The 25,571-nt window shown below is 43.9% G+C and overlaps 1 protein-coding gene and 1 pseudogene across 1 annotated transcript in view; both read left to right on the top strand.

Annotated features, from left to right (window-relative positions):
• Positions 1–5,676: 5,676 nt before the first annotated feature.
• PLBD1 (phospholipase B domain containing 1) overlaps positions 5,677–25,571 on the top strand; it is a 68,531-nt gene continuing 48,636 nt past the window's right edge. Inside the window, exons 1-2 of the mRNA XM_059082227.2 lie at positions 5,677–6,003; positions 20,220–20,439. Coding sequence (XP_058938210.1) covers positions 5,901–6,003; positions 20,220–20,439 — 323 coding nt within the window. The 5' untranslated portion in view covers positions 5,677–5,900. The remainder of the gene's footprint in view (positions 6,004–20,219; positions 20,440–25,571) is intronic.
• Positions 15,950–17,776, top strand: LOC131767129 (hyaluronan synthase 2 pseudogene; annotated as a pseudogene).

Genomic DNA, 25,571 nt, shown 5'->3' with positions numbered 1-25,571 from the left:
GCTGGGCCCGTGAGCCATGGCCGCTGAGCCTGCGCGTCCAGAGCCTGTGCTCCGCAACGGGAGAGGCCACAGCAGTGAGGGGCCCGCGTACCGCAAAATAAATAAATAAACCATCTAATTAGTATTCAACTTGTACAGAAACTTATCTCCTAACCTCTGCTTCTTCTGCTTCAGTCAGCCCACGCTTGATTCACATCTCAACCCTATACCGTTGTCCCAAAGCCAAGACACGCTAGTGGCCTTACAATCACTGACCAATGGCAGCCCCACTTTTCTGTACCCAATTTACAAGACACCTGCAGTCTGGAAATTATAATGGATTGCAGCTTTTATAAAGCACGAGCAAATGAGTCGAAGAGAGGATAGGCAGACAGTACAGAATTGTATTGCAAGTCATCAAGGGACTTTCCTGGTGGCATAGTTCTTATAAGAATCCGCCTGCCAATGCAGGGGACATGGGTCTGATCCCTGGTCCGGGAAGATCCCACATGCCGTGGAGCAGCTAAGCCCGTGCACCACAACTACTGAACCTGCACTCTAGAGCCCGCGAGCCACAACTACTGAGCCCACGTGCTACAACTCCTAAAGCCCATGCGCCTAGAGCCTGTGCTCCGAAACAAAGAGAAGCCACCGCAATGAGAAGCCCGCACACGGCAACAAACAGCAGACCCCGCTCGCCGCAACTAGAGAAAGCCTGCGTGCAGCAAAGAAGACCCAACGCAGCCAAAAATAAATAAATAAATTTTAAAAAATAAGTTATCAAAACAAGCTCTGCAGGCATCAGGCTTGAGCCCAGGATTTCTGAGGAATGTCCATTTTTTCTTTGGTTCTGCAGCAGTTTGAACTCCATATTCTGATCCCCAAGTACCAAATGATCAGTTTAACTACCAAAACAACCTACACACAAAAAGATGGAGGAAAAGAACAAAAAAGAAAGGGAAAATTAACTACAGAAGTAAATATACAGAAGAGAAGTTGAATAGTAGTCTAAAATATTACCCTACACATTTTTCTTCTGAGAAATTCATGTTTGACTTAGTAAATTTTGCACTACTAGGTTAATTCTAAGAGGCTAAGGCTTATCGCTCAAGGAAGAAGAAAACAAAAAGACCAAAGAGTAAAATTTGTGGTCTTGCGTAGACACAAACCATAATCTTCAAAGCCATTAAAATGTAAGGTTTGTGCACCTGAGAAAGAAAAATGTTTTGAAATATTCAAAAGCTTGGCTTGGACACTTAAAAGACACAGTTGAAATAAAAGGCCATAAAGTATATTCAAGAACAACAAATTGGAATAAGGACATATAATAAGGTAATTTAGTAGATAATAAATGTTTGTAAGGTAATAATTTATAAGGATGTATAATAACTCTTATCCAAGCAAGTAAAAAGTTTGAAGAGTGGTTAAGAGAAATGCACAGTAGTCTGACGCAGGAACCAGCACCATCCTTCCTGTAGGGGTTGAGTTGCCTATTTGATGGGTGGGGCAGGATGTGGGAACATTTGGTAATAGAAACTCCAGTTAGGTCTAGAGTTAGCAGAGCAGAGGAGGTTGTGTTTAAACTTTCCAGAACGTAGCCCATGAACTTGCAAGCAGTTATGTCTCCTACATGACATCTGAGTTGTAGACAAGCAATGACCGAAGGCGGCATCTGGGGAGGCTGACTGACACACGCCAAGTCGGCGTATCTTTGACTCCCTTCTGCACACAGTCCCCCACAGGGCTCAGAGGGGTCTGATAATGAGCCAGAGGACCCAGCCGAATCCAAGTCCGGTTGGAGAGGTTGCCAAGAGTATTCAAAAACAGCTGGCTGACTTCCAAAGAAATGTGTGTTTTCTTTCCATACCAAGAGGCGACATCCCAGCTGGAGGCCGCATTTCCCGGCCTCTTTAGCATCTAGGTATGGCAGTATGTCTAGTTATTGCCAGTGGAATGTGGGCAGAAGTGATTAAGAAGCAGGAGAACTTTCCCATATCCTTTCCCCTTCTCTGGCTGGAAGAAGACATTCCAAGACCCCGAGTGATTGTTCCTGCATACAGTTGGACAAGCACGGTGAATTCACAAGGGGTACCTAGGATATACTAAATATTCACAGGAAATAATATTCTCAGTAGGACATACCACAGTGAACCAAAGGGGGCATTTGAGATATTATCAATCTTTGAGGAAAACATAGTACCATCTGGGACACCGAGTAAATTACTACTTCTAAATTGTTTGGCCCTAACTAATTAAAAACAGAAACGGTTAGATATTTCTTTGGGCCTGCAGCCCCAAGAATGTATTACTGAGATGCTCGGGGGACTATGAGAAAGGAAAGATTAGAACATCTGCCTTAGAGAACGGTGGAACCACAGGTGAAAGGACACCGGATTCTTACATTCTACATGAAAGAAAGCCATGGGCTTCCCTGGTGGCGCAGTGGTTGAGAGTCCGCCTGCTGATGCAGGGGACACGGGTTCGTGCCCCGGTCCGGGAAGATCCCACATGCCAAGGAGCGGCTGGGCCCGTGAGCCATGGCCGCTGAGCCTGCGCCGTCCGGAGCCTGTGCTCCGCAACGGGAGGGGCCGCGACAGTGAGAGGCCCGCGTACCGCAAAAAAAAAAAAAACAATAACAACAGCCAAAAAAAGAAAGCCAGCAACTAAGCACCTCCCACATTGGTCTGGAATATGAGTCAGAAATACATTTTGGTTGCATTAATCCATTGAGCTTTGGGAGTTGATTTGTCATTACCTAACTAATGCACAGAGCACATAGGAATCCAGACCTGAGGCCAAGAGCCTCAGACGTCAACGGTGGATTCCTGCCACTGTTGTGCCGCAAGGAGGACACAAGAGATGAACTTCATCTCACTGGAGGCCACCAAGCCAAGAAGGTGACTCACAGAATAGATGCCTCCTATTCAATGCCCAGTCAATCCAGAAGCCCCTGAAATGACGATCAACCTCAGGAAAGGGGGAAAGAATAAGGAGGAGGTGCAGTTTGCTTAGAATTTAGCCCAAATGAGACTGAGTAACCTTAAGTTTGGTATTCTCAAATTTCTACCATCGATGGATAAGTGTTTGAATGCTAAATTAAGTATACCTTTTGGAAAAACAACAAATTTACATGATGTACATTTTATTCTGGAACTGTAAAATTTTGAATCCACCACATACATGTTACAGCAAGGGAAGAAACACAGACAGAGGCCACTGCCTCTGTTTCTAAACCTGGTCCCCCAGCTCTCGTTATTCATGGCTTCTCTTGTCCTGTTCCCTTTGCTCTGGGCCAGCATCCCAGCTGGTTGGCGTTCTTTGCCCATCGGAGTGAGGGGCCTGAGTCACTGCGGTGGGGCGGCCGAGGCGAGGTGACAGCGCTTTAGTTAACCTTTCCAGGAGGACACGGTGATACAAGGGACTCTTCTGGGCTCCCTTCTGCTGAGCAGCAGCGCTGTATTCATTCAGCTGTCAGGCTCAGTCACTCTGACCGACACTATAATCCTATCCTTGCCCATTTCTTTCAGAGGAGCCCAATAAAGGCCAGGCACAAATTTAAAATTGCAGTTCAGTGAAACACTTATTGTGTCTCTTGGTGGAAACATATCTCCTCCCTTGCTCACTGAAACTTCAAAACCAATAGATTCATGAAAAATTGGTAATAGGAATTGGGTAATGAGTGGTAAGTAGCCCAAACCACACGTGTCTATCTGCTACAGAAGTGATAAAAACATTGCACAGTCAACATCTTCTTTGGTTCCCCCTCCCCTCAGCTTTGCTGAGTTTAGCTGCTTACCTCCCTCCTGGATATGTAAACTGACAATTTAAAGAAGGCAAAGTTTATCATCCTCGAATTCAGTGATTCTCAACTGAGGGCAATTTTGCCCCCTAGGGGAACGTGTGGCAATGTCTGAAGATGTTTCTGAGAGTCACAACTTAGAGGGAGGTTCGAGTGGATAAAGACCAGAGGATGCATAGGACCACACCCACAACAAAGAATTGCATGGTCCAAAATGTCACGGCACTGAGGCTGATAAACCCTGATCCACTTAATTTGTTTACATGTGTAACTTGCTTCCCGCACTAGAATGCAAGCTCTGTGAGGGCAGGGGGTTTGTCCTGTTTACTGTTCTGTGCCTGGAACGTGGAAGTCAGCAAATATTTGATGACTAAATAATAGATGAATGAGTGTCTCGCGTAGTTCTATCAGGCATTCTTACACATGATTGCATCCAACCGCTTGCTTCTTGGATTGGAAGGGTTATAGGGTGAAGGAGGGTGGTGGAGGGTAGCATGATTGAAATATTTGGGGTGGCACAACTTCCTTTTCTAAATGTTTTAAATCTATTTTACACATATTAGTGTGTATATGTCAATCCCAATCTCCTAATTCATCCCACCACCGCCCCCACCCCCGCTTTCCCCCCTTGGTGTCCTTATGTTTGTTCTCTATAACTGTGTCTCTATTTCCGCCTTGCAAACCGGTTCATCTGTACCATTTTTCTAGATTCCACATGTATGCGTTAATATACGATATTTGTTTTCCTCTTTCTGACTTACTTTCTGACTTCCTTGAATGTCCTAATATTCTCTTCCTGACACGGCAAAATCAAAATGTTCACAATTTTCCTTCACTTTTATTTTCTAACTTGAAGAAAAATGGACATAGCAATTTTTACAGTGTCCTCAATTCCTTCATTCATGTCTATTCATTACATGATATTATCATCCAAGTACTGTGATAGGTGTTGTCACCAAACAAAATTATGACTTAGGACTCGTGTTTAACATTTTGCACAGAGATTTGATGTAATTGTTCTGTATCTTTCCTAGCGATTACAAATGTGTTTCCCCTTCCAGGAAATGTGCCTCTTTTCCTCCCTTCCCCTTAACACTTCAGTTAAGCTTGGAAGAAAGATGGAGAAGAAGGGGGTGTCTAGGCCCCCAGCTGGGTTCCCTCACCGACCCTTAAGCAGAGCTCTATTGCAGCAATAACGCCAGCTTCCAGTACCTGTTTGTTTATACGGTTTTATCCCTGCCTGCCTGTCATAGACTTGCTGTTAATGGTCTTCATATCACTGGTACCTGACACAAAAGGTGGGCTCAACAGATGCTTACTGAATAAATAAAATGCCTTTTGCCTACTTCACAATGTCACCTAGGGCACCCTCTGCCAACTGCACAATGTTACCCAAGGCATCGTTTTGCCTACTTCACAATGTCACTTTCAACTGATCCTGCACAGAAATGGGGACTTCACAGGGGTCTGGGGGATATATCTGGTTTCAGACCCGTCTGAATCACTCGCCAGTGGTGGATCCAGCCAATGAAGAGAAAAGCAGACGATCCAAAGTCTTGAGCAACCGCCAATGGATTGGGGTTAGACGGCCTGAGATGGAAGGGCACTAGTCCTGGAGTTAGAAGGACCAGTGAAGACCGCTCCAGAATGGCGAGGAGTCGGAGCTGCGTGGAGGCAGGGGTATGCATTTCTCCACGGCCCAGGGGGTCTCCTCCCAGCTGCTGCAGACGAGCGGCCAGCCCTAGAGGCTAGCGGTGTGGACATGAACTGATTTGTTCCAGCCCTGGGCCGCCAAACCGCCCGACGAGTGAGGAGAACAAAAGCACGTAGCCTCGGCAGGTCCCAGAAGTTTAGGAGAGGAACAGTCCCCAGCCCTGCCCACAGGGCGCTAGAGGGTCAGAAAGGACCCGCCCTTCCCCGACTGGGGCTCAGCAGGGCGAAGGTTGTCCTCAAGGCCACGTGAGCCTTCCTCGCCTCTAAAAGCCCCAAACAGGCCGGGCTCATGAGAGAGGAAAGTTAAGGACGCCCCAACCTCTGCATCGCTGCGCCCCGCTACCGGCCGCGGAACCGCTCTGCCAACAGCCGCCTGGTCCAGCCGAGCGGAGATCGCGGCCGCCGAGCGATGTCCCGCCGCAGCCCGGACGGGAGCCTCGGGCTGCCCTCGCCGCCGGCCGCGCTGCTGCTGCTGCTGCTTCTGGCCGCCGTGGTGCCGCCGGGCCTGGCAGGTGAGCAGCGCGCCCCGCGGGCAGCCCAGGCGGGGGGCGCCGAGAGGGGCCCTGGACGCCCGCGCGCTCCCCGCTGCGCCCGCGCCGCTCGGTGAGCTCCAGAGTCTGGTCAAGTTTACTTCCCGCGGTTGTGTCCGTCTGGCTTCTGGGTGGGCGCCAAGGAACGCGCTTCTGCCGGGGTTGCTCCAGCCCTGCTGGAGCTCGGGGATGGCCCCAGACGAGGGCATAGGGTGTGTGCTTCTGCGAACTTAAGAAGAAGTGCTGGCCGGGATTCTTGGCAGACAAATCGGTTCGCTCCTGCTCGACTCTTGGCTTTGCTGAGCCTTGGCTGGTCCTAAAAGCGTCAGCCAAAGGACATCTGAATATATTTATTCGCACCATAGAGAGGTATGATCCCGAATGCCACTTTTTTTTTCTTTTGCCTTAATTGACGATGACTTTGGTTTAAAATGATGAGAAGTGCAGCCTGGTATTGTCAGCTTGATATGTGCCAGGCAGCTTGCAGAAGGATTTGTGTTCTTTTATATAATGCTCACTACATCCTAAGTAGGCTTATTATCCCCATAATACAGATGAGAAAGTTTGAGACTGAGAGAGTTCAGTAATTTGCATAAAGATACACAGCCAATGAAGGCAGAGCTGAAATGTAAAAGGCCATTTACTTGACTACTCCCCTCTTAGTAAAACAGGTTTTAAAACGGCTTTATTCCTACAGGCATTGACACTGACCCTTTGACTAAAGAAAAAAAAAAAAAGTTTGGGCTTTGTCACTTTCACTCCCAATGAGTAAAACCAAGATTAAGTAAAAAAAAAAAACAAAAAAACCTGAAAGCCGTGCGAAGTAATATTAAGAGAGGATTCATTTCATTTTATTTCCTAATCCCTTTTCTGTGCTGACCTTGTGCAAGACTAGGGTGGGGTTCGAGAGAGCCCTTCTTGTTCCTCCACCTTCCTTCAGCAAGGGTGTGCGCTCGCCAGATTTCAAGGGCTTTGCTTTAGCAACTTGCCCACTTACCATTCTTAAATCTTTCCAGTCTTTGAAGCTGCCTGGGCTTCTGAGCTCAGAAGTGACCAATCCCAGGCTCCTGACCCGTGACTTGCCTGCACATTCTGGAGGTGGCGGAGGCCCCGGGCCACGCCTTAGCCCATTGAGACTGCTCATTAGGACACACCTGGCACAGGCTAGGGAGTGCCCTGGAAGTGGAAATGGCTTCTGTGTCTGGAGTGCTGGTGGAATCTTCTCTCCCTTTCCTGTTCTTCTTTTGGCTTATTGGGATTGTTTTAAATGTTTCTGTAGATGCGAGGGGGCAGCCTGAGGAGTGAGGTGGAGACCTTGTTTTTCTGAAGATGGGGCACTGTTTATTCAAGAAAATATCAACCGACAAGAAACAGCTTCTTAAACTGAGTTCCCCAAATAAGAAGCTGAAGCCATGCCAGGTGGAGGGAGTCAAGGCAAAGAGTGAGGGCACTTCTGCTGCAGCTGATCCTGATGGCACTGTGCCCAGCAGTCCAGAAAGACGTCTTATCATGGCATTGGGGGATGACTGGTGAATCCCACGCTGACTGTCTCAAAAGATGCGATCTCTGTTTCCTTTGTTCCACCCATATTAACCTGCTTTCTAGTGCAGCTTTTGGGGTCTTTGTCTTACCCTCAACTGTTGGACTGCCAACAACTTTGGGGCAGAAATTGGGGCCTTTGCTACCCTTTGCTTTCCATGTTCTCTCTGAAATGCCTAGCTCAGTACTCGGCATTTAACGAGTGCCCGATAAACACTCAAGGGATTGTATTTTCAACCCCTTGGGATGAATTTTATATCTGCTAACATACACCTCTTTATCCAAAACCAACTTCTTTCATTTTTTGAAAGTTACGTTGTAGTTTCATCATACTAGAAATCGGCAAACAACTACCAATTCATCCTAGCCGTATATTTCAAACTATTAAAGACTTCAGACATATAATCGCATTGCCTTTATCTTTCCAGACTTTCAAGCCCCACATGTGTTTTTAGGATGTCTTGTGTAATTTTTCTTTTCTGTTTTTTTATTTATTTTATTTTATTTTTTTGCCGCATAGGTTACATCTCCTACCAGGGATTGAACTCGAGTTCTTGGCAGTGAAAGCTCTGAGTTCTAACCACTGGACCACCAGGGAATTACCAGTTTTTCTAAGTTGTATGTACAGTGCAGTCAGGTTGTCACCAGGGAAAGAGATGGGTTGGTTGCCAGGAGACCCGTAAGGTGGCGTGTGCCTTGGTAAAACTGGTTCCAGATCTGGCCCTGGGACTTGCAGGGCCAGACTCCAGAAATTCATTCTTTCCAGTTCTCCAGAGCTGGTCAGACACAAGGAAGCTGACTTGTCCTGATGAACACACGTCTATTCATCAAAATACGAATTGTTGTTCATTTTTATCAGACTGGTGATTTGTGTAGCCTGCTCCAGCCACATCCTCACTGTAATCAAACGACACAGGATAAAAGAACATCAGGGATTCTTAGGCTGGGAGCCTGATTCATCTGTGTCTCACTAGGACTGGACACTTCAGTCAGCCGATGGTTCCTCCTTACCAGACACTGCTTGCCCAAAAACCTGGTCACCAACTCCTTTTCCACTCTCCCATGACTCACCAGTGCCACGTGACACTAACCGATAGCCTCTCTAAAGAGGCTAATCCCTTTATGTGGCTGTCGAGGAGTTTACAGTCCTGGGAGTTGTTCAGTCTCCTTAACTGATGTAGCAGACGTATGGCTGAGGCCAACCTCAATTGATCCTTTATCTCTGAGAACTTTCTTCTTTCCAGATTCCCTGAGGAAGTCGCTCCATGTGTTCACTCTTTCTATGGCAGGTCTTCATTCTTGGAAGTCCAGTATTAGAGAGATATGATGGAATTCCAAGACAGAAGCCATAGAGCCAGACTGCCTATGTTTGAATCCTGGCTCCAATACTTACTAACCACATGACCTTCGGTCAGTTATCTAACCTCTCCATGCCTCAATGTCCTCGTCTGTAAAATGGGTATTATAATAATATCTATATCATACGTTTGTTGTGAGGAACAGTGCCTGGCACATAGTAGGGGCTATAGAACTGACCAGCCACTGGAGTTGCTTTTCTCTGAAAAGGCATCGTGGACCTCTTGATAAGGCAAAAAGATTACAAAAGGAGTATTATAAAAACAGAATTTTTTCTTAATCATGGCCTAGCCTTTCAGGGAGTTGGGGGCCATACCAGCACATTAAGCAGCCGTTTCAGAAAACACTTTCCTGGGTTATAACTGTCTGTAATCATCCTGATTATTTTTGCCGCAGTGCAATTTTTATTAACCATGGCTGCTTTCGAATTTCCCAACACTTTTCTGTCTTTCTGAGACTCACTAGGTCTTCCTACAGCTCATCCGCACTGTCTTAGTGTTTTAGACCCCGAAGAAGACAGTGCTCTGTGTGAACGCAAACATTTCCTTGTGCTCTTTCTATACTCGTTTTTTTTTTAATGTCGTATCTTTCTTTTTGAACTTTTAGTTTTATATTGGAGTATAGCCGATTAACAATGTTGTGATAGTTCCAGGTGCACAGACAGCAAAGCGACTCAGCCATACACGTATCCATTCTCCCCTTAACTGCCCCCCCATCCAGGCTGCCACATAACACTGAGCAGAGTTCCCTGTGCTATATGGTGGGTCCTGGCTGGTTACTGGTTTTCAATATAGCTGTGTGTATATGTCAATCCCAAACACCCTCACTATCCCTCCCCTCCACCCTTACCCCTGGTAACCATAACTTCATTCTCTAAGTCTGTGAGTTTGTTTCTGTCCTGTAAATAAGTTCATTTGTATCATTTCTTTTTATTTATTTATTTTTCTTTTGTATCATTTCTTTTTACTTTCCGCATATAAGCGATATCATACAGTATTTCTCTTTCTCTGTGTGACTTACTTCACTCAGTTTGACAATCTCTAGGTCCACCCATGTTGCTGCAAATGGCATTATTTCATTCTCTTTAATGGCTGAGTTGTATATATGTACCACATATTGTATATATGTACCACATCTTTATCCATTCCTCTGTTGCTGGACATTTAGGTTGCTTCCATATCTTGGCTATTGTAAACAGTGTTGCAACGAACATTGGGGTGCGTGTATACTTTTGAACCATGTTTTTCTCTGGGTATATGCCCAGGAGTGGGATTGCAGGGTCATATGGTAGCTCTATTTTTAGGTTTTTTTTGGGGGTTTTTTTTTTTTTAATATTTTATTTTTTAATGGATTGAAATCAACTATGAGCTTGCTTTTTATTTGTTTGTTTGTTGTACGCGGGCCTTTCACAGCTGTGGCCTCTGCCGTTGCGGAGCACAGGCTCCGGACGCGCAGGCTCAGCGGCCATGGCTCACGGGCCCAACCGCTCCGCGGCACGTGGGATCTTCCCGGACCGGGGCACGAACCTGTGTCCCCTACATCGGCAGGCAGACTCTCAACCACTGCGCCACCAGGGAAGCCCTATTTTTAGTTTTTTTAAGAAACCTCCATACTGTTCTCCACAGCGACTGCGCCAATTTACATTCCCACCAGCAGTGCAGGAGGGTTCCCTTCTCTCCACACCCTCTCCAGCATTTATTGTTTATGGGCTTTTTGATGATAGCCATTTTGACTGGTGTGAGGTGATATCTCACTGTAGTTTTGATTTGCATTTCTCTAAAAGTTTGCGATGTTGAACATCTTTTCATGTGCCTCTGGGCCATCTGTATGTCTTCTTTGGAGAAATGTCTATTTAGGTCTTCTGCCCATTTTTTGATTGGGTTGTTTGTTTTGATGATGTTAAGCCACATGAGCTGTTTGTATATTTTGGAGACTAATCCCTTGTCGGTCACATCATTTGCAAATATTTTCTCCCATTCTGTGGGTTGTCTTTTCATTGTGTATATGGTTTTCTTTGCTGTGCAAAAGCTTTTGAGTTTAATTAGGTCTCATTTGTTTATTCTTGTTCTTATTCCCATTACTCTGGGAGATGGATTGAAAAAGATATTGTTGCAATTTATGTCAGAGAGTGTTCTGCCTATGTTTTCCTCTAGGAGTTTTACAGTGTTTGGGCTCACATTTAGGTCTTTAATCCATTTTGAGCTTATTTTTCTGTATGGTGTTAAAGAATGATCTGATTTTACTTTTTTACATGCAGCTGTCCAGTTTTCCCAGCACCATTTGTTGAAGGGACTGTCTTCCCACCACTGTAGAGTCTTGCCTCCTTTGTCATAGATTAATTGACCATAGATGCATAGGTTTAATTTCTCTGATGAAGAGACAAAGCAAATCTAAAAATCAGGTATCAATTTACTGAAAGCCCTTTCGAAGAAGGAAAGCTGCAAAGCCAAGGTACACAGAGGGATGCTGAATGACCATGCTCATTGAGCATAAAAGAGAAAAGCAATTCAAGGATCACAGTCAGTAAACTATTAGCCAGAACCAATCTGGATAGATTAAGTTGCAATTTTATTGTTTTTATATTTTTCTCGGACATATCTGCCTCTGCTTTCTCATGTTTCTTTTTTTCTCTAACTGACTGACTATATCAGGCAAAAATGGTATTGCTCAGGGTTGAAAACTACTTCCTCTTTCATAAATGAGGTGCTAGCAAACTTAGGTTCCAAATATGGGAAAGAGTGATTTAGGCCACTTATGATTATCTTACAAATTCTAAGACAGGGTTAGGAATTTTTTTCCAATGGAAAACAATTAACTCATAGAAAATATTAGAATAAACAGGTAAATAAAAGAAATTCAATTTGGGTGTTTGGGATTTTAGAGAGAAATAGGAAAATGATGGGACCTCTTTAATATTTATTTACAGAAGAAAAATACTCTGTTTTAGAAAGTAATATTCCCATTCATTCAACAAATATTTATCAAGTGCATTGATTCTAAGGATGTTGATGTTAAAAAATGTTTAAATCTGGGACTTCCCTGATGGTGCAGTGGTTAAGAATCCTCCTGCCAATGCAGGGGACACAGGTTTGATCCCTGGTCCGGGAAGATCCCACATGCCGCGGAGCAGCTAAGCCCGTGCGCCACAACTACTGAGCCTGCACTCTAGAGCCTGTGCTCCGCAACAGGAGAAGCCACCACAATAAGAAGCCTATGCACCGCAGCGAAGAGTAGCTCCCGCTCGCCGCAACTAGAGAAAGCGCGTGCACAGCAATGAAGGCCCGACGCAGCCAAAAAAAAAAAAAAAAGTTTAAATCTCATTTTCATTTTCATGACTCTAGAGAAAATATCAACACGTGGCCTTTGCCCCTTGGGCATCTGAACGTCCTCTAGGCTCCTTACCCAAGCTTGAAGACATAGCGACTTGAGTTATTTTCGATTAACTTCTGTGAATGTTCAGATAAATTTCACTTTTGGGTCAAGAACACGCACAATTAAACTAGATTCATCACAGAAACATCACTGTGCCAGCTACAGCACTCCTAGGATATAGGGTCATAAGCAGAAGTGGCCCCTGCCTTCACAGAGCTTGTATCGAGCTAGATTATATTAGAATTATGTGATATTTTTCTACCTTTTTGCTATTACCCTTTCCACACCATTCGCCTCACAACATGGAGAAGTTTTTTTAAAAACAGAAAAGCATAAGGCTTAAGACTTGATACATGGAGGAAACATTGAGGAACGGAGGATATCAATTAGGGGTAGCAGGAGAAACTCAGATTTTGGCCTAATTCTCAAAGCATTTGCTAACTTGGTCACTATGTTAGCAGTAAATTTTTCTCATTGAATTCTCTTGAGGACTGGGTAAAGGTGTTTTTTTTTTTTCCATGCGTGGGGGCACATGAGTGTCAAAAAAGCACAGATTTACAGAAGTTTACTATTTGTGGTCAGAAAAGTAGGTAGTACCAGTAACAGTGAAACAGCCACCCTTTTTCATTTCATTTTTCATTTCCCCCAAAGCTCACTGGAGGTGAGGGTGGGAGAGAATGCATGAGAAAAGCTGGGGAAGGGCTGAGGCTGTGGCATTTGTGTCCCAAAATCAGTTTGGAAAACATACGTATTATATTTGGGAGGAGAAGAAAGGACGTATCTCTGGATGATGCCCACAGTTGCCCTGCTGTGGTCAGTTGACTCAGTAACAATTAGACTCATTCATCCCCAGGAGCCTGTTGACAAGTGTTCTGCGCCTGCCTATGTTTATGAATGCCGCTGCTTCCACTTTACCGTTTTTAAAGAAAGCCCACCAATATGGTCATGACTCAGTTCAGAATAAACTGAGTTTCCCGCTCAAGATCATTCTTTAAGGGTCATAATCAGCATGAGCTGATTAGCATAGCTTGACCAAGTCCCAGTGTATCACCCTCTCGGACCAAGGGGCCACGATGCTCCAGTATTAAGTTTCTAATTTTAGTGCTAACTTTCATAGACAATCTTTGCATCAAAAAGATAAAATACTGAGCCAGTTTTGAATGTGGAAAATAGATAACCATATGTAAATATTTAATCTGAGCTTTATAATATCTTAACCACTAAAAACTTAGTGTGTCCAAAACTAAACTCATATTCCCGCCCAGACCTGTTTCCCATCTGCTCCCTCTATCAGTGATGATACAACAACCATCTACTGAGTCACAGCCTAGAATCTGAGTCATTCTGGCCTCTTCCCACCTCTTTGATGACCTTAATATGTTTGTCTTTAACCTGAGCAGCTGTACAGTGGTTTCTTAGGCAGAGAAATAAATGCCCTACATACCATTTCTTTTCTTCATTTCGTCTTTTTTCTTTTCTCTCTCTTCCTAAGTCTTCCTTCCTTTCATAGATGTTTGTTGAGCACCTTTTGTGGGTCAGACACCGTATCAAACGCTGAGGAAACAACCTCTGGCCTCGAGTTCACAGGCTAGGAGCAGGGGCAGACATATAAATTACATTACAATGTGATAAAACTGGAAGAAGACCTGCTTTCAAGGTACATGGAGCTTGTAGAGCAAGTCAGTGCCTACAAAGGGAGTGTTGCTTCCTGAGTCTTAAATAGCAATTTTGAGATCGCTAGGTATTTAACAAGGGAGAAAATGTCAGACATAGGAAACAGCATATGCAAAGTCAGAGGTGCTGGACCAGCTCATGGCAGATTGGAGAGCTGTGTGTGCAATGGTTTCAAGATCACAAAGTGCATGGAGTGGTGGATGAAACTAGATAGGTAGGCAGAAACCAGGTCATGAATGTCCAGAGGGTAAGTCAAAGAATTTTCATTCTAGGAAGTAGAAGCCATTGAAGATTTGGGGTAATTAAGTAAACAAATCAGTTTTGCATTTTAGAAAGGTCACTCTGGCAAAGTATGAAGAATGGATTAACGGTCAGAGAGACCTGGAAAAAAAGCCTCTTCATAGTTCGGACAAGTTGTGTTACCGAAACTAGCATAGAAATGTAGAGCTAAAGAGGCACTTTCTAGTGGTAGAGATATTTTGGAGGTTTTGATTAAACATGAGTTATGCAGGAGAGAGGAAACCTGGATGGACTTGGGTTTCAGGCTGAAAGATCACAGAGCTAGGAAGCAGAGGATGGAGGATGGATTGGGAGAGAATATGAATTTTGTTTTGGCTATTTTAAATTTCTAGTGCTGATGGAATCATCCGGAAGGTGTTATCCGTTGTGCTGTTGGGTGTAAAGATAAAGAGGAACCCATGGGAGAAATAGGAAAAGGCAAGCAAAGGAGGAGGTGATCCAGGAGAGATTGTTGTTCCGGAGGCCATGGGAGGAAAGAGCTTGAAGAGTAAGTGGGCACCAAGGTCAAGTGCTTTCAGAAATTCACGTGACATTAGCATTAAAGGATTCCATTTGTGATCCAGAGGGGGCTGCTGTGGTTGGTTTGCTTTGAGCTGCAAGATAATGGAGCAAGTTAATATCCTAAAGGGGAATGAGCCACTGCAGAGAGAGAGCTTTAGGGTACAGGAGCAAGAAGATAGAGGATGGAACAAAGTTCCTAATGAAAGCGAGAGATCCACCTAAGGAAAGTGGTGGGATCCAGAGCACAGGTAGAGGGATTGAGGAGACCAAGAAGGGAGAGATGGACACAGGAGTTATGAGGATCAATTCACGAAATTATCAAGAATTTGAGGAATTCACAGGTGATAGTTTCTATCTTTTCTGCAAAATAAGAATCTCATGTCATTTGTGAAGAAGTAAGCAAGAGACCCCCACTTAAGTTGGAGGAGGCAGAAAGGCAACAACCATGAAGAAGGAGAAGTCAAGCCATCCGGGAAGAATTTCCCAGTCCTGGCTTCCAACAGCCCATGGAACCAGGGACTTGAACCAGCCCCGGCCAAAGACCTTCTCCCAATTCTACGCTTCCTGGGTTCTGCTAAGTTTTCACCAGGCCTTTTTTTGTTTGTTTGTTTGTTTTATACAAAAAAGAGAAGAGACTTTCCGATATTAGGGGAGGGAAACTAGAGCATAACATAAAATAGAGTTAATTTATTTTCAAAGCACACATAACATGTTCTTTTAAGAGTTAGTAGATTGAAGTGCAATGGAAATATTAAAAAATACTAGTGATTTTTTTAAGTGGAGGAGACCTAAGTATTTAAGACTCACCCATCCTCTTTTTTTTTTTTTTTTTTTTTTTTTTTGTGGTACGCGGGCCTCTCACCGCTGTGGCCTCTCCCGTTGCGCGGAGCACAGGCTCCGGACGCGCAGGCTCAGCGGCCATGGCTCACAGGCCCAGCCGCTCCGCGGCACGTGGGATCCTCCCGGACCGGGTCACGAACCCGTGTCCCCTGCATCGGCAGGCAGACTCTCAACCACTGTGCCACCAGGGAAGCCCTCCCCCATCCTTTTTTAAAAAATGTTTTTGACCAGTTGTCTCAAATTCATCTGATCTCCTATTACCTCAGTTTTGGAAACTGCCCACCACTGACACTCCAGGACAACACAGACAGGCTGAACACAACTTTTTGACCAAGAGCTGAACAAGATGTATTGTAAGAGGTTTCTATGTATCCTGAGAATAATTGGAACCACACTCCTTGGAGTTTCTCTCCTCCTTGGAATCACAACTGCTTATATCGTTGGCTACCAATTTATCCAAACAGATGATTACTCTTTCTCTTTTGGACTATACGGTGCCTTTTTGGCATCACACCTCCTCATCCAAAGCCTGTTTGCCTTTTTGGAGCACCGAAAAATGAAAAAAGTCTCTAGAAGCCCCCATTAAGTTGAAACAAAACTGTTGCTCTTTGCATCGCTGTGTATCAAGAAGACCTAGACTACTTATGGAAATGTTTGCAGTCTGTGAAAAGGCTGACCTCCCCTGGAATTCAAGTCGTCATGGTCATAGATGGAAACTCTGAAGATGACCTTTATATTATGGACACTTCAATGAAGTCACGGGCAGGGACAAATCAGCCACTTATATCTGGAAGAACAACTTCCACGTGAATGGTCCTGGCGAGACAGATGAGTCACATAAAAAAGCTCACAACATGTCACTCAGTTGGTCTTATCCAACAAGAGTATTTGCATCATGCAAAAATGGGGTGGAAAAAGAGAAGTCATGTACACAGCTCTCAGAGCACTGGGACAAAGTGTGGATTATGTACAGGTTTGTGATTCAGACACCATGCGTGACCCTGCCTCATCAGTGGAGATGGTAAAAGTTTTAGAAGAAGATCCCATGTTGGAGGTGTCGGGGGAGATGTCCAGATTTTAAACAAGTATGATTCCTGGATCTCCTTCCTCAGCAGTGTGAGATACTGGATGGCTTTTAACATAGAAAGGGCCTGTCCATCTTATTTTGGATGTGTCCAGTGCATTAGTGGACCTCTGGGAATGTACAGAAACTCCTTACTGCATGAATTTGTGGAAGACCGGTACAATCAAAAATTTATGGGCAGGGGACCATCCTGGTGGTCCAGTGAGTAGGACTCTGTGCTCCCAATGCAGGGGGCCCAGGTTCTGTCTCTGGTTGGGGAACTAGATCCCACGTGTATGCTGCAACTAAGGATCCCGCATGCCGCAACTAAAGACACGGCGTGAGCCAAAAATAAATAATAAACAAATAAATATTTTTTAAAAAATTTATGGGCAGCCACTGTAGTTTGGAGATGACAGGCATCTAACAAACCGAGTGCTGAGCCTGGGCTATGCAACAAAATACACAGCTCGATCCAAATGCCTTACTGAAACACCTAAGGGATGGTTAAACCAGCAGACCCGTTGGAGCAAGTCCTGCGTCCGAGAGTGGCTGTACAATGCAATGTGGTTTCATAAACATCACTTGCGGATGACCTATGGAACAGTCATCACTGGGTTCTTCCCTTTCTTTCTCATTGCCACAGTAATCCGGCTCTTCTACAGGAGTAAACTTTGGAACATGCTCCTTTTCTTGTTAACTGTCCAGTTAGTGGGTCTCATAAAATCATCTTCTGCCAGCTGCCTTAGAGGAAATATCATCATGGTCTTCATGTCCCTCTACTCAATGTTATACATGTCAAGTTTACTTCCCGCCAAGATGTTTGCAGTTGCAAAGATAAACAAAGCTGGGTGGGGCACATCTGGAAGGAAATCCATTGTTAATTTCATAGGACTCATTCCAGTATCAGTTTGGTATACAATCCTCCTGGGTGGTGTGATTTTCACCATTTATAAGGAATCTAAAAAGCCATCCTCAGAATCCAAACAGACAATTTTAATTGTTGGAACATGTCTCTATGCATGCTATTAGGTCATGTTTCTGACACTGTATGTGGTTCTCAACAAAAACTGTGGCAGGCAGGGGCTTCCCTGGTGGCTCAGTGGTTGAGAGTCCGCCTGCCAACACAGGGGACACGGGTTCGTGCCCTGGTCCGGGAGGATCCCACATGCCGTGGAGCAGCTGGGCCCGTGAGCCATGGCCGCTGGGCCTGCGCGACCGGAGCCTGTGCTCCGCAACGGGAGAGACCACAACAGTGAGAAGCCCGCGTACCACAAAAAAAAAAAAAAAAAAAATACATGAAGAACTCACATTTAATCTGATACTTATATGAAAATGGAAAGAATTCTTTGTTTATGCACTTTTTCCTTATTGCACATCCGCCTAACAGTGTTTTGCCCTATATACCTCACTAGTCATGCTTTATGTGGGTAACCATGGAAGAAGATTTTGGAAACTCAAGGAAAAGTTCTTTCAACATATACAACCTAACTTATGGACTGTGTTGATAGCTAATTTTTTTTTAAGAAAGTGTTTTCTGTTTAACTCTACCAGATGAAAGGCCGAAGGCAATTTTACAGGCCATTGTCTGTGCTGTATTTTTATATAATTGTACTGTGTTTTAAAATTCTGTATGCCAATTTTAAAACAAATTTTGTATATTTTATATTTTACTTCTCTGCCTAAATACACCTGTTCTTCCTTTTTTTAAAAAAATAAAATAGGTTCTGAGAAAATTCATACTTAAAAAATTTCTACCCAAAATGTGAAGCTTGGTTGACGGTGTTGTTCATGATGGAAAGAATAAAATGTTTTTCTCTCTCTCTCCCTTTAAAATTGAACAGTTTGTTTCTGTGAAAAAGTATTTAAACTTTCAATATTTTTAACTTTTTTTCATTTCTTTAGAAAAGGCCAATATACCTGTCACACTTCAGGAGGAGAAATTCATACTTATGTGTACAAAAAAGAAGTCACTGAAAATCAAGGCCAAAGGGGTAGAAAAGTACAATTTTTCATAAGATTGAAAAAAAAAGGGAATGCTGTTCTCAAAAGAAAACACTAGGCATCCAGCAGTGGACAAAATCTGGGTATTAAAGATAGTCTTTGGAGATTCTCACAGTGTTTTCCCAGGCTAAGTAAAAAGGAAAGTGGGAAAAAATTATCTGTACAATTTGGACAAATACAAAGCAGTTCATCATTTTGTTCTGTGACCTGTATTCACTGGATCCTGTCTATATATTGAACATACTTTACCTACCTTTTTTTTTTCCAGCCTGTCAGTTCACTTTACATGTTAGTATGAGGTTTATAGGGTTGAGTGGGATAAATTATAATAAGGCTAAGGCATAGAGCTTCAAAATTGGCAGAATCAAGCTCCACATGTCCTCTTTAACTTTCTAGGGAAGATTTTTTCTGAATTATACAGATAATTGCTTCATCTCTTCTGTTCCTGGCCTACATAAATGTGTTTACATAGTAGACATGATATCAAGGCTTAATAGTTATATCAAGAATTGGCACATAAAAAATTGATGGACCAGGTACCCTCAGCCTTGTTAATTTAGCTACTCTGGGGTCTCAGTTATCCAGTTTGACTTTTGACATGACCCATCTTGCCTTGTAGCTGGTGCTGTGTAGACCTGTGTTTAAAAACACAATTGAACACATGAAGAGTTGCATAAAAAGTATTGTGATGAAGCATAAATGTGGAGAAGTATTCAACCAAGTGTTTCTTGCATTTCTGCTTCCTTTTTATGCAGACACCTGTATTCCATCCATCCTGCTTAAGAAAAAACTGCACATTCTACCTTCAGAGTACAAAAAGTTACATAACGTTCTACAACTTAGATTCTCACTGATCGGACAGCTTGTGAGAAACAGACCATGCCATTAGATGAGACTAAAACTTGAGTTTGCCTTTTTGACTATTTATGTTCTAAGTTAAGCTTTGATAACATTCAAAGTCAAATTCTCTCATTCTCATAAAACATTGAATTAATTGCCTATATTTATTCTAGCAATTATTCAATGTATTTCCAGTATAGGATGTACAGTATAATTGAATTTTTTTGTAAATAAGATATTTTTGATAGGGAAAAAAAAAAGAATTAAGCAGGAGAGATAGGATAGAAAGTGAGAGCATATGGATGCTTTGGCCCAACTATTGAGGGGGGATGGAAAGGGTTGCAGACCAGGGATATGAACCCTATTCTTGGTTGAATGACAAGGTAGGTGAGAGCTCCAGCTCCTGCCTTGCCCAGAATCCCATCTCTAAGGATGAAGCACTTAGACCCACCTCTTTGATGCTCCAGCTACGCCCCTACCTTTGACCTGGTTCTTTGTGCTCTAGGCTCATCCCCCTTGGTCAAGGCTCTGTTTTTTTCCCACTTGTAACAAGGACAAACTATAGTGTGGCAGATTTCCCAATTCTGTTGTAATAGAACAGAACTCTTTAAAAGCAAATGTGCTGGAATTGTTGGTTACATAGAAAAAGAGAGTATCAGTAATTCAGTTCAATGACATCCTATCATTATTCCTTTTTCTTTTTTTCCAGGGGTCTACTATGCAACTGCATACTGGATGCCTACTGAGAAGAGAATACAAGTCAAACATGTCCTAGACAGGAATGGGGATGCCTACGGCTTTTACAATGACTCTGTGAAAACCACAGGCTGGGGCATCCTGGAGATCAGAGCGGGATACGGTTCTCAATCCCTGAGCAATGAGATCGTCATGTTTGCAGCCGGCTTTTTGGAGGGTTACCTCACTGCCCCGTAAGTACCCAGTCATGGTGGAGAACTGCCAGGCAACCTCTGTCCCTTTCTTTGCCCAACAGTGGTTTTTTCTTCTTGACTTTGTACACTAGAATTGGAAATTTGCCATGGTCTTTCTCATATGATAGAAAGATTATGAGAATTACATTTGAACCTGTAGTAGTCATACCTGCCTAGAAGGAGCGAAGCCCCCAACTGTGACACATTTTAAAATCTTTCCCTCTCATGAAACTCTTTTAAAAGACTGCTAAGCCATTTCCTCTTACTAGTCATTTATTGTTGGGTAGAAAGCAAATGGAGGTGGAGTGGCTCTTTGAGGACCACAAACAGAAGATTAATTCAAAATACAAATAAAATGTAACAGCATTTATTTTCAACCATCTTAGAACCATACTTTCAAATGGGAGAAGATTTTAAATTGAAATTTTAATGTCTAACATGAATGTTCTTTCCAACTCTATTGTTATTTAATTCTTGTGTTCTTCCCTTGTCTTATGGAAATAACAAAAAATGTACTTAATAATAATGCAATCATGACTCATCCTTTTTAGAGAACAGATCTTTGAGGAAAGGAAGTTGCAACTCATTTAAACAAGCCTCATTCTTCCTTTGATATAAAATGTCTTGAGGGCGTGGCTTCCTACTATTATGCTGTGACCTAGATTGCCGAGTGCAGTTTAACCAAACCTTATTTTGCACTGTTACCATCTTAGTCATAGTAAATGCAGTGCTGATCTTAATTTGTTTCTGAGTACTGGCAATTATATTACATGTTGAATGACTAATTACTGGACTCTTGCTGCTCTTTTTTAAAATTTAAACTAAAAATTCCTGGTTGGTTTTTTTTGGTTTTTTTTTTCCGGTACGCGGGCCTCTCACTGTTGTGGCCTCTCCCGTTGCGGAGCACAGGCTCCGGACGCGCAGGCTCAGCGGCCACAGCTCAACGGGCCCAGCCGCTCCGCGGCATGTGGGATCTTCCCGGACCGGGGCACGAACCCGCGTCCCCTGCATCGGCAGGCAGATTCTCAACCACTGCGCCACGCAGGGAAGCCCTGGTTTTGTTTTTATACCAAATTTTTGTTACCTTACCATACAAGTCCCCTTAATAGGGGCTCTCAATTTGGAGCTGTAGAAAACTTTATAAACTAAATACGATTTAAAAAACATGTTTAAAACTGTATTCAACATGTAAAAATCTGAACTTTTTCTTTTCCTACAAATCTTTATTTCGGGATCCACTGGTTTCTGATTGCATTCTTTAAATTGAGTTGCAAGTTTGGAGAAATAATTCAGATTGAAGTTGTGTGAACATAAATATATTCAGTGAAGTCATACGTAAGATACATATGAGTTATTAAGGGAAGCTATGTAACTTGAGTGGAGCATCTCTAATCTGTGTTAGAGATGCTAACATAGATTGAATGTTGAGAGCCTAAGCTTGTCTTCCTTGGACTTTGGCATCACTACTAGAGAGCTCGGGGAGTTTGACGGAGGAGACTTCTGACAAAAGTGACCCTTCTGTTATTCTTATGTCTCAGGGAAACCTAAGTTTTAACATCTCACTTTGGGAAGTAGCTCTATCATTTCTTCCTTATTCGTAATATAAAGTACTGACCTATCCTTGAGTTCCTTTATCCACGACCACAAGCTGTGCGGCTAAATAAATAAATAAATGCTACTATGTAAAAAAAAAAAAAGAAAGAAAGAAAGAAAGAAATACAACCAAAACCATCTTTAGAAGGGTATTTCCCAGAAGCTCCTTTTCAGAGGCTGTCATTCTGACTGCATTGCTGAAAAGTCCAATAAGTAGGGGAATTTCTGAATCAGCATGCATTCAAAGGCTCTGCTCTGTGCTTCGCTCAAAGCTCAGAATCGTGGGATGTGACCCAGCAAGCTTAAAAGAGACCCCTGGCAATGGGTTGGGGAAAAGGGAAGAGACAGAGGTGGTTACCAGCTTCCTGCCTTCCTCTTCTGATATGGTCTAGGAGGTGAAGGCTTACTACACATTCTGTTGCCCAAGAGTTTAATTTGGAGGAAGGAGAAATGCCAGATGGAGTAAAGAATCAGGGCTCACAGAGACAAGAGCTCTGGCAGGGAGATAGGGCAGAGGGGAGGCTGGAAGAATTCACATGATGGAGACCCCCAGACCCAAGGCGCCACCCAGGAAGGACGGAAGCTATTACGCACCCCGTGCACTGTCTCAACTGAGCAGAGAGGCATTGGGCCTCCCTCCGAGCAAAGGTATCCAGCATTCTCTGAAGCAAAGCAGCAGAGCTTAAAACGTCAACCCTCTGGAAGTTGTGACTGTAGCCGCAAACCAATGGCGGAGAAAGAATACAAGTCATAGGCTAAAGTTTTTTGTTTTCAGCTACACAGGGACAGTTGTATGAGAAGCAATAGCATCTTCATACACAGACATCATTTCATCAATTTAAAACATATACTGCTGGGGACTGTTTTGCAAAGGACAATTCCACGTACCAAGACACAGCCTTGGAGCCAGGGCAGAGAAGGTGAGTTTGCGCCAGAGGCCAAAAGAAAGAACTGCCTTGTTTTCCTCTCATCTTGCAGAGCTGCTCAGGCAGCTGCCAAGAGCAGTGCGAAGTACAGGGCTGCCACGTTTTTCCACATCACCACATTTAAAATGGAGTGGTGTGCCTTATATTCTCCCGCACCTCAGGGCGGGGGGAGATGTGTGAAAGGACGAACATCGTGGTATGAACGACTGAGACAGGCAGATAAGGACGTTGGTTTGACGGCCTCAGAAAATATAATTTGCTTTTTCCAACCTATGAAACACTCGAGAGACCAAATCAAAACACAAAGAAATACGCCCCTAACCTCCATCGCCGCCTTCGAAGCACGCAGCAATTTGTTGCTTCTTTGAGCTTTTACAACACTTTTACGACACTGTCCCGGGCCCGCCCTCTGGCCTGTATCCGGAAGCTCCTGGCCGTGTACCTGTGCGGCTCCTGCAGGGTTATCTCACCGTGTGCCGCGGAGGCAGATCCACCAGGGCCACAGCCTGCCACAGCCTGCGGTAGGCATTCACAATTTTCAGAAGCTTCTGTCGCTGTCTTGCTCTTCTTCACACTCTCTTCTCCCTCTTCAACTGCCCCACCCCCGGCGCCCGAGGAACCCCTCACCGCGTGATGCGCCGCGCAGACGTGCATTCCGGAGGGGCCCCTGAGGCTTGCTGTGATGCCCCTTCAGCCTCCCGCACAGCCCCTTCCTAGCATCTCTTAGAACTGTGATTCCTGAGAGCCAGACGCTGCCTCTTCCGTCTCCACCTATCAAACTCTTGCTCAACCTCCAAGACGCATCTCAGATGCGCTCTTCTTTTGTTTTATGCTTTTTTTTGGGAAATTACAGTATTTTGTATTGTGTGTCAATATGATGATACATTATATAGCTGTGAGAAATGACCTTGTTTTTATACATCTTTATTGGAGTATAATTGCTTTACGATGTTGTGTTAGTTTCTGCTGTACAACAAAGTGAATCAGTTATATGATGCTCTCTTCTTGATGAAGCTCTTTCTGATTCCATTTCCACTGGATCGGAGCCCCATCTCTCCCCTCCACCACCTGTTAGTGCCTTGAGGACAGGGTCCCCATCTTAATTCATCTTTATATACCCCAGACGCCTGGCACAGCACTTCTGCCCTCCAGTGGTTACTTAACTACAGCCTTATGAAGTTTAATTGAATCCTGTTGTTGTTCCAGTTTTATGAGAGATGAATCGGAAGTGTCAGCTACGTATTTCCGTGTAATGCATTGTCTAGCAGCCTTGGCCAAATGGAATTTATGCCTTCATTTTTTTTAACTCTACTGGGTGGCTCCCTAAGAGTTGCAAATTAAGAGTTTCTGATGGCTCACTAATGATGTAAAAGCTGATAAATAGGCATTGATTTTTAGTAAAATAAGTCAGGAAACCTTTCTGGAAAGAATGGTGATGGGGATGTGAGGACCCGGTCTGCTCTAGTTTTTAACAAAGTGGCTGATCTCTTGTGTTGCTGAGGCACGTGCAGAAATGACCTCCTCTGGAATTACCTAGCCAGGTTGGGTGCCACAGTTCAACGTGACACACCCTCGTTATACTACTTTGTGCCGGGCTCTGGGGATAGAGAGACAGTGAGGAGTGAGTTCCGGAGTACTCCCTCCACGCGTTTTAAGGTAATGTGTTGACACAACAGTTGCTAAAACTGTGATGAAAAGAGGTTCTAGCAAGATTATGGCGCAAATAGAGAGACTAGTCGAAGGTGGAACCTTTTGGGGCGTTTGTCTTACCACCTAGAGATACTTCAGGAATCTCCTCCGTACCCCCAACTTGCTCCTTCTGATATTAGAAACTGAATATGGCTCCAGGTCAAGGCTGTAGCCAAAGCAAAGGTAAGTAAGACACAGTCACACCCTCAAAATTATCAGATGACCCATCAATTGGTAATTATTTGGGACTTAACATGAACCACAAAATAGTGATGATGATGATGATGACGACTAGCACTTATATTTATATATATACACACACAGACAAATATATATATATATATATATATATATATATGTAATTTAAAATATGCCGGGCATTGTTCAAAACTTTTTTTTTTTTTTTTCCCCGGTACGCGGGCCTCTCTCACTGTTGTGGCCTCTCCCGTTGCGGAGCACAGGCTCCGGACGCGCAGGCTCAGCGGCCATGGCTCACGGGCCCAGCCGCTCCGCGGCACGTGGGATCCTCCCGGACCGGGGCACGAACCCGTGTCCCGTGCATCGGCAGGCGGACTCCCAACCACTGCGCCACCAGGGAAGCCCCAAAACATTTTATATATGTTAAATTATTTAATCCACAGCCACGCTGTGAGGTACATATTATTACTATCCCCATATTACTGATGAGAAAACTTGGGCACAGAGAAGTAAAGTAAGTAGCTGAAAGTCACAAAGCTAGTAAGCAGCAGCCAGAATTGGAAACCAGCTGTCCAGCTACGGAGTCCGTGCACATGCACACACACACACACACACAAATGGATTAATCGCAATGGGAAATACTAAAGGAGCCTAATGTGGTCTCAGACCCAGGAAGTAGGAAGTTGAAACAACTAGGAAAGAGTAGGAGAGATCACCTGACAAGCA

Source organism: Kogia breviceps, chromosome 12 (genome assembly GCF_026419965.1).
Source record: "Kogia breviceps isolate mKogBre1 chromosome 12, mKogBre1 haplotype 1, whole genome shotgun sequence".
NCBI classification, from domain to species: Eukaryota; Metazoa; Chordata; class Mammalia; order Artiodactyla; family Physeteridae; genus Kogia; species Kogia breviceps.
Note: the sequence above shows the minus strand (reverse complement) of the source record. Positions and strands in the feature narration are given on the sequence as shown.